This window comes from Poecilia reticulata, linkage group LG6, assembly GCF_000633615.1.
Source record: "Poecilia reticulata strain Guanapo linkage group LG6, Guppy_female_1.0+MT, whole genome shotgun sequence".
In the NCBI taxonomy this organism is placed as follows: domain Eukaryota; kingdom Metazoa; phylum Chordata; class Actinopteri; order Cyprinodontiformes; family Poeciliidae; genus Poecilia; species Poecilia reticulata.
The window spans coordinates 14,129,020-14,138,907 of record NC_024336.1 but is presented as its reverse complement, the minus strand read 5'-3'; the positions used below and the strand labels follow the sequence as shown (position 1 = coordinate 14,138,907).

The following is a 9,888-nucleotide window of genomic DNA, read 5'->3' as shown; positions in this document are numbered from 1 at the left end:
ATATATATATATATATATATATATATATTGATGTATATAATGCCAAACTTAAAAAAACAACAGAACTGTAGTTTTCTTGACAAGGTAGCTTGGAGTCTAACTGAAATTGAATGAATAACATGATTATCTCAGTTTATACAGCAAAACATTTTTCCCCAAACCTTTACCTGATTTTCAATGCACTCCAAAAAGTGCGTTAAATTGTCTGATGCATTTACTGCCACAAAATAGTGGTTGTTCATTAGTGGGTGCATTTACTGAATTAAAAAAAAGTAATTCTGTCAGCTGATCCCCAATCAGAGTAAATGAAGGCAAATCTGTCTGATTTCTATTTTCATTTCTGTTTTTTTTTTTTGCTTCTTCTGATCCTAACCTGACTCTCTTCTAAAGCTGCTTTCGTACAGAATTACCTTCTGCTGCAAAAGCTCTACTCGGTATGAATGTATACATTGAAATCCTCTTGTTATTGTTTCAAAGGTGTGTGGTCAGTGCTGGAATAACAGGCAGAAAACACCCCTACTGAGGGGGATTTGCAGAAAGAGCACCTCATGATGTTTTATGTATCTTAATGCATCGCCTCCGCAGTGTTTTAGGACTTTATTTTTATTCATGAAAGACTAACGTTGTTCATGTATTTGCGCTGATCCCACTGTTGTGCTGTGTGGATTAAGTGTCAGGGCCGGCGCTCTCCGCTCTCTGGATGGAGAGATCCCTAAGCGTATTCAGTGAGTCGCGGAGCTGTGGGAGCCTCCGCTCGCAGATTAAACCCGCAGCCGAGCTTTGTGGCTGATCATTAGATTGAGGCAGATTTGTTAGGCATAACTGCCATTAAATTGGCTGCAAAGCTCTGGTATTTACTGCACTGCTGTTTATGAATAAGTACCCCCTTAAAGAGGCGCGCAGCGACGCGTTAAACCCGAGCCTCGGTAAGGAGGGAACTGCATTATTCATAGTGGGAGGAATTAGATGGATAAAAAGATGTTCCTGGAGAAGATGTCTGGGCTTCCGAGTGGCTGTTTTTAGTTCAGATGACATCCAGACTGACTTGAGTGATTTTGTGTGCGGGCACCCACTGAGACATGCAGTCTCTTGCTGAAGTATTCGTACCCCCTGAACTTTTTCACAGTTTGTCACATTACAGTCGCAGATTTGAATGGATTTCAAGTGATAAGTCAACTCAAAATGCAGTATAATTTTAAAGCACTACTCTTCAGCCCCTTTTGTACTGATACCCATAAGTAAAATCAGTCCAACCAATGACCTACACATGCTAATTAATAAGTAACAATCTACTTGTTGGGACTTTTTTTTAGTTCTGTGAGAACGTTAGAGAAACACTTCATCATGAGGACCTAGGAACGCAAGACAAGTCAGGGAGAAAGTTCTGGAGAAACTAAAAGCTGAGTGACGTAGTTAAATAATAGCTTAAACTTTAAATATTTCACTCAGTTTAATCCATCATCTTGAAATTGAAAGATTATCAGACAACTGCAAACTGTGGAGAGCATTAGCTCATGGTAACTCTGGAGGAGCTGCAAAGCTACACACCTCGAGTGGGAGGATTTGTTGGCAGAACTCTTTGTTGTACTATTTACAGATCTGACCTTCATTTAACATTGGGAAGTAGCAACGCAATGCTGACAAAAAGGCCTTAAGAAATCCTCTTGAGTTTGTGAAAAGCCAGGAAATGGTCTTTGCAAACATGTGAAAGACCATAATCAAACTTTTAGGGTTACTTGTGAAATGCTGTGGAAGAGCAATACTGCATGATGAAATGTGGCTGTGGCAACATCATGAGATAGGTTTTCTTCAGCAGAGACGGGGAAAATGATCATTATGTTGATGGGAACACTGATGGAGCCAGGTACAGGACAATTCTGGTAAAAACCCAACCTGTTATATTGGCTGTAAAAGACTTGAGACTGGGGCAGAGGTTTGCCTTCAGGTAGTGGGACATCACTAAAGAAACACACAGAGCTACTCTAAAACGGCTTCACTCAAACCGTATGCATGTGTTCAAAAGGCCCAATCAGAATCCTTAGCAAGAATTGACAGATCTTTCTGACATAGATTTTTTCATGCCCTTTTTGATGAATGTGTTTATTGGCAGCATAATGAAAACAGGTTTGGTTAGTCAAATTGTTCAACTTTATTAGATTTAGATCAAATTTGCTATGAAGACCAACGTGGAAAACACATCATGCTGCTGACACAGAGCTCCTCAATAATAATAATTAAAGCTCTAATATAGCAGAAGGGAAGTGGTTAGTAGGAGAGGATAGAATACATATATGTGATTAAAGGCTGTAGGTAAAATAAAACGAAGGAGTATGAAGTTATTGTGTGTAGTCAAGTAGTTTATAGATCTACCGGGTTTATAGTCTGTACATGATGAGGGGATGAAAGTTACATGATTGGGGGGATTTTTGATGACGGTGCTCAACAGATCTAGGTGCTTGAATAGCCTTCGAGGGGCTGCACAGGTGGGATCCAGTTTGCTGTCGTCTAACTTTGCCATCGTCACTTTCTCTCTATTTGAGACCCGCGGACCGGCGGTGTCCAGTGTGGTGTGTAAGGCCATGATGAGAGACTTTGTTTGGAGCTAGAGGTTGACAYAGAGGGTCAGAGAAAGAGGAGGGAGGAGGATGGGTCCCCAGACAGATGACAACATAGGAGAGAAGGGGGGTGCAGGAAGGAGGCAGGAGGGGACAAGGAGGGGTAATGGAAGCACTCCAGGGCTCTCGCCTGGAACAGCTCAACCTTGGGCTGTAATTACCAACCATACATTCCACTTTTGGGGTGACATCTTCCTCCTCTTGGACCAGTGGAGGGGAATTAGAGGGGATCTTAAAAGTCAGAAAGAGTCAGAGAGTTGGGTTTTTCTGTGCTTCTTGGGGGGRAAAAAACAAAAAGACAAAAGAACTCACAACAGCCAATGGAACAGGTGCAAAYATCACTCAATCAGCTGTTGGGAGTCGTATTTGGAGTTACTTTGTTGTTTGAAAATTCACCCTCTACATACAACTTTAGAACRTTGTATTACTTTCCCCATGTAGTTCAATTACATTAAGCAAAGAAAGACATTTATAAAAAAAACAAAACAAGGTGTTTACAGCCTGMATGTGCATGACTTAGAGCTGATCTGCAGGAAATAAATACACCACTGTTGTCTAACACCAGTGTTTATACACTCGATAACAGGGCTGATTGTTTACATTCGCAAGTACACACTCGTCTCATCCGCCTCAAGAGCCTTCTGTGATTTTACTTTTGTCTCCATATCAACTTTTCTGAATCCAGCTGAAGGTTCTAGCCATGGTGAAAGTTACAATCCTTCTATCAACACTACAAAACAATGGGTCTTGTTAAGAACGTACTTTTTATTTGTTTTTTATGATGAAGTAGTGTGTTTCAAATAAATCAGCAGGTGTGCCTGCATTTAACTCAGCTGTTGTGGAATAACCCACCAGAAGCGAACCACATGGGCAGCAAACCATATTTAAGTGTTATGTTCAAGGTTCAAGACAATACAATTTCATTAAATATTTTTGGGCTTCTCTAATGTTTTTCATCAGTTTTATGTTTCCCCCCCTTACTTCAGTCTTTCCATTGTGACCCAACATTTCTGCACAGTCCTGCAGTCAGTTCATTAACTGTGCCGCTCCTGTGTTTTCCCAAGCACAACTTCAGCTCTGGCGGAGGAGGATTGTAGGAACTCGACGTGTTTGCCCCTCAGGCCTTGTAATGATTTGAATTGACTTCTGATTGCCCAATTGTACTGCAGAGCTTATTTTAGTTAAATGCCTCTTTGGTTGCAGATCAGGAGAGAGAAGGAGCCGGCTGCTCCGTTTGCCAAATAAACACGTTCRCCGACGATGCTGGTAATGATCTCATTACATGGAGCCAATACACCTGTGTACGAGTGGAGGGTGCTGGGCAGGGGATCTGGAGGGGGGCGGCGGGCCAGGGAGGACAAACAAAGCGTGAAATCACTAAATCACACTCATTATTGTGGGATATCAGTGGGGCCAGGATCCTAATGTACCATGAAGAGCATTCACTGCTTAATGGACATTTTACACATTTTTATGCTTTTTATATATTACAGTAAAACACAATTTCAACAACAGCCGAGCCATTTACTGTATTTCTGTTACCTCGTGAAGCCCCACAGCGAGCAAGCACACAACCAGAGGCTCTCCATTTCGTCTCCTGGCTTCTTAAGGCCAYGTTCTCTCACTGTGTTTGGGTTTGCTCCGTTTGTGTCTAATTAGACAAAAACAAATCTGGACCGGCGCCGGCATTCTGGGAGGCCTGCCGCGTGTCGCAAAACGGCTCACGGCGTCTGTCGATCCACGAGYGTGGGAGAAACCCGGCGCCTGACCTCTTGTCATGTAGCACCATGAGCGTACAATGCCTGAACAGGATCCTTTCGTTGTACACCTGACCAAGAACTAATTTCACTGCAAGCCCTCTCCACCGGTAACATGGGCAAAGGGGCGGAGAGTCCCTGTTACAGCAACGCCGCTCTCGTTATTTCACAATTAATGTCAAGCCCTTGTTATTTGTCATCGCAAATACATGGCTCCGGTGCAGCTGGCGTTGTCGCTGCCATATTCTAATTTGTCCTCCATTATGGAAAACACTGGTGTCGATTAATTTCACTTTCATGGTTTGTACACACAACAAGTGAGTGTGAACGGTTGTTGTTTACCAGAAGCAACTACTCTTGTCCAATTTATACAGGCTAAAAAATCATGCCGTGTTTTTAAAATTTGTTCTATAAAATGTTGCATAAAGGCTACTAAACAAGACCAGACATATCCTTCAGCTGGTATGTAATATATCCTATTAATCTCCAGCTTTCTGCTTTAAAACTAATTATTTATAGGCCTCTATGGTGCTCTCTCATTTTTTTATTTAAGAAATAATATAATTCTGTATTTCTGAAAAGAAAGTAGAAGTTTTAGAACATTTAAGATAATTGATGTAAATTGATCTAAATTAATAATTTTTTTCCCCTGTGGAAGTTCAGCGCTCTTGAGTTGAAGGTAGATGTGATCATAAAAAAACACAATAAACCAACATCTGTTTTGTTTATAGCTGTGTTTGAGAAATAGCCTGATAAAGTACATTTTGTAGATATGAATGCGCATGCTATTTGTTTTTCTACATATACATAAGGATAAAAGTGGTTAATTACAGTTGTACATTTAGAAGAAAACAAAGCTTTCCCCATCTGAAAAATACTCTTTATACCCGAATCAAAAATTTTAAATGTAGCATTTTAGGTCAAGCTATAACATCAGACCAATAATAATAATAATAAAAAAAATGTATTTACCCATCTAAGTGAGTTTTGAGAGATTTAATTGGTTCTATCCAAGTGTTATAACGCTGGAATGTTTTAATGTTACTTTTCCAATGGAAAGATGATTTGCAGGAAAAAAGTATTGTTGTTTTTCCAGGTGGTTAGCTCCAAGTTTGGCCAGGATAAAAGCATTTTGTATGTCGTCCCTCCGTCAGCTTACTGAGCGGTCTCCAGATATGTCTGAATGTTTTCAAACATATCGCTCAAAAGATGTCCAAAATTTAAAAAATAATACATTGGAAGGTTTTGCCAGTGTGTATCTTTACAAAGTGTATTTCTTTAAGAGAGGGTAATAATTGTTCTTTTCCTAATGCCTGAAAAGCTGAAACATGTTTGCCTAATTGCTATTGTTTGGTGCTTCTGAACATTAAGTGCTGGAGATGTAAGAATTTGCACTTATTTTACTTGAACTGAGCCTGGTTGGAAATGAGTTAATACGTGTATAAAGATTCTGAGAATAAAGCTTCTTGGTGCTACTCCTACAAATATAAAGCCACATTTTGCCCTGTCTGCAATTTTTTAAAACTATTTTTTGGCCAGATTGTTTTTATTTTTATTTCCATTTCTTAGCGCTGACGCGATCTCTGCTCTCAGCCACAGTCCCCTCCATTACACCTAATAAGGTGTCACATAATTTCATTTCCATGCTTCACTTGTCAGAGAGGGATTCCAGTCCTATTCCAATTTTGAGTTTTAATAGATATTAGTCCTTAACACTCTTCTAACAATTAGGCCTCCCAGTTTTGCTCTTAATGAAAATCAGATTAAGACACATAATCTAATTACAGTTCATATTAATTCACCCTCTGATGCACTCTGGCTACTGCGCTGGCCCTCAGTTTGTCAGTCAGGAGCCTCACCCTTATTAAGCATACATAAATGTGTAGTAGTTTGTGTTTAGACTGACTTAGTGCTGCCAAACTTCTCCTCGATGTCGTGAGAGATAGTAAATGTCAAAAGGAAATAAAAATATGGCGAGGGAAAAAGTTGATCTCGTAAATTAATTCAACCTACGGGATGAAATGACCCATTTAGACTTGTAATTTAGAAATGAACTTCTCTCTCTCTATCTCCAGTTTTTGTCAGTTTTATCATGGCTACATGATTTGGATGGAGCCATGAAGCGGAGTCGGACTGATAAATTCTGCGGGTATCTGCAGACCCTCGTTTCATGGGAGAAACGCACTTATCAGAGCCCCGTTTGATGTGCTGGAATATCACACTGTGATTTAGTTTGAACGGCATGTCTGTTTTCATTTGCCTTCTCTCATTATAAACCATTTTTTCTTAATTACTGCCATCACTGTGTAATTATTAACATAATTAACAGCTGATTCCCCCCCTCCACACCCCCTGTATCCCGGTGCGAGCAGCGACGGGTTCCCGGGAGCTGCCGGGCCAGAATCAGAACTTGATCTGAGATGAGAGGGAGAAGTCTTGAGCCACAATGATTCAATCAGTTTCATCACTTCAGAGAGAAATGATTAACTCCCACTGCTAGACCACTGAGCTACTCAATAAAATAAATTATATGGAAAATTGATGAAGACTTTAGTTTGCACCCACACGCCTCTCCACCACCTTATTAGATTCGGCCGCGTAGAATCAAAGATATTTTCAAAATGAAACTAATCTTTGAAGAAATGCTCGCTTTCAAATCATTTTTTTTTTTTTTTAACTACCTCCTACTTTTGTCTCCTCTCTTCTGTCTCAGGCTTTGAGACGGCCAGGTCTTTCGCTCTTCACGGAGCTCATGTGATCCTGGCGTGTCGAAACCTGTCCCGGGCCAGCAAGGCCGTTGGCCTCATACAGCAGGAGTGGGTGAGTAGGACAGCATCTGTCAACGAGTCTTGTGATTTGACTATATTACCTTTATAGAAACCTTTAAGCAGACACGAGCTGTGAGATGGGGACCAGTTTATTTAACTATTTTAATATTTTGAATGACCAGAAACTAGTTATCAGCTTTGTAAACACATCTGATCTGGAGCAAAATCAGGCAAATCGGAAAACTGACCTAAAGTTTAGAAATCTGACAGCATTTGCTGATTAAAGCTCTTGAGATGTTAACAGAATTCTTTTTTCTGCAAAAATAATTGTCATTTAGAGTTATATAAATTGCTTGAATGAGAGAATAAATTTGGAATGAATAAAAATTAATAAAAAAAATTGCACGCCTTTTTAAAAAAACTCACTAAAGGTTAAGTTCAGACAAGCACAGCTCTCTGGAGCAATGCTGATTCCTCTSTGTCTCCGTAGCGCAAGAGTTAAAGGGATAGAGGGAGGCGGAGGGAGGGAGTAAATGTGAAAGGGCATCTGATAATTACCTGAGATTATTGCTCTAATATCGCTGCACTTGTGACATGTGCCCAGATTTACGAGTTTGGGAAAATAAACAAGCGAAATGTGGGTGCTGGAGCAGAAAGAATAAGCTATTAGTGCAGGGTTGATTACAGAGAGCAGGACTTGAAGATGGAGGAGAGTGAGTGCTTGGCGCAGATATGAGAAGAAAGGCTGAGAGGGAGGAGAAAAAAAATGGGAGTTGGGGGGGGGGTTGGGAGGGGTAGAGGGGAGACAAACGCCTTTAAGCGTGAGTAGATCTACAGTGTTTAAACTCGCCAAAGTCTCTAATTGAAGTATGCCCCTGGGGCTGTCAGTGCTGCTCCACAGTGTGAAATCCACTGCTTTGTTTAAATGAGTGAGGAAAAGCTCTCGGTACCAGATTCTGTGCTACAATTGATTTTCAAGCTTTGCACCTGCCACAGATTCATCCCAGATACTTAATGTGGCTAAATTAACAAATGGAAGCAGCTTTTAAAGCATAAGTAAGTGTGACCTCTTGAGCGTAAATGATAATCTCCCATTTTGTGGTAAATTGGCATGTTGCGCGTGCAGATTTCTCACAAATTTTAACAATCGAATTGAGAGTCTGGCTCTCAGAGCATTAAATTAGCATTTCTGAAGCTGCCTTCGTTCTTCCTTCTCAGGAATCCCCCCTGTTAGAGGCTAATGAATTAAAGTCACAATATCAGAATAAATCTTGGCCACAAATTCTGCCCCTTTGGCGACATTATTAATAGATTCAGGAGAAGAATAGAGAGGAGGATTAATCTTTAAGGTGATGGATGGCCTCTGCTTACCTTCCCATGCTCCTATGTTAAGGTCATTTTGATAAGTGAGTATATTTTGGGGGTCCTCTGCAGAAAAGGTCATCATATCTACTTCCAGGTCCCTCGCAGAGTTCCACTCTGGCTGCCAGAAGTGAAGCCGGCGTCCCGATTGCGGGCGACCTTTGACCTCTAACTGCCTGCTTACTATTACATGAAGCTCTCCTCTTACATGTCTGACTGTGTGGGATTGTGTCGCTTCTCGGAGGCGATTGTGATTGCTTACTCGAAGTTTAGGGCGGCGTGGCACAGCGCCGCCCCCGTGCTCTGACAGTGTGGTATGTTAGTCGGGTTCGTGACGGATAACGGGCAGGTCAGAACGGCTAGGAAGAGCGGGTCAGAGGGCTCATTCTTCCCAGCAAACGGCGCTGTGTTCAGTACAGTACAGCACAAAACAATAACGGCTAACAGAACATCCGGGAATATTTAAAACAATTGTTGCGCCTCTCTGACTAGTTTCTAAATGAGAAGTTCTTGTTTTATTTGACACATTTACATGTTTATATTTTTGACAACTTCTTTTATAATTGTGTTTTGCAAAAATATTCACATTTTGTCTTGTAACAGCCACTAACTTCAGAGATTTTTTTTTTGCATGTTCTAAGTTGTAGAACAACCCAAAATAGTGCATTAATGGAAAATGATGCATAGTTTTTACAAAAACAAAAGTCTGAAAAAGTGAAGCGTGCACATATCCTTCTGCTTCTGTTACCGCTGTAAGGCCCTAGGGATATCTCTGTGTTAGCTTTGCAAATCCTCATCTTAAAATTTATCACGGTCAGTCAGACTGAATAAACACTGTCTGCAAACATCAGTCCTAAACTCTAGTAACTGATTCTCAATTAGATTTGGGTTTGGATTTGACTGGGCCCTTCCAACACATGAAAAGCCTTTGAGCTAAATTGTTCTGATGTAGCAGGGTTTGGCTTGTATTTCCCATCCGCTCCAACCAGCATCCCTCTACATCCTGAAGAAAAGCATCCCGACACCATATTGCTGCCACCGCTATGCTTGTTCTTCCGCTAACAGCCTTTTGGTTTCAAGTGAAAAAGTTTATTTTTGGTTTCCTCAGACCAGAGGACATTCTTTTAGGTTTGACGCTTCCCCTGTGTGGCTTGTGGCAAACCGTAAACTGGTGAAGGTTTTGTACTGTTCTAGATTTGTGCAGTGGACTACTTAAGTTGTAGTTGGTCATTCTACAAATCCTCCCACCTGAGCTGTATGTCCCCCTCCTTTTTCCATGGTTTTCATGAGTTATCATTGCTGCTTTTCAGATTAAAACTAATTAATTCTGCACAGAATTAACAGGGATAACATTGTATTTGATCTCCGTCGCTAAAATTTATATAT

General features: G+C 40.8%; 1 protein-coding gene across 1 annotated transcript in view; it reads left to right on the top strand.

Annotated features, from left to right (window-relative positions):
• The window catches only part of wwox (WW domain containing oxidoreductase), a 156,450-nt gene that overhangs the window by 7,098 nt on the left and 139,464 nt on the right, over positions 1 to 9,888 (top strand). Inside the window, exon 5 of the mRNA XM_008411349.2 lies at positions 7,086 to 7,192. Coding sequence (XP_008409571.1) covers positions 7,086 to 7,192 — 107 coding nt within the window. The remainder of the gene's footprint in view (positions 1 to 7,085; positions 7,193 to 9,888) is intronic.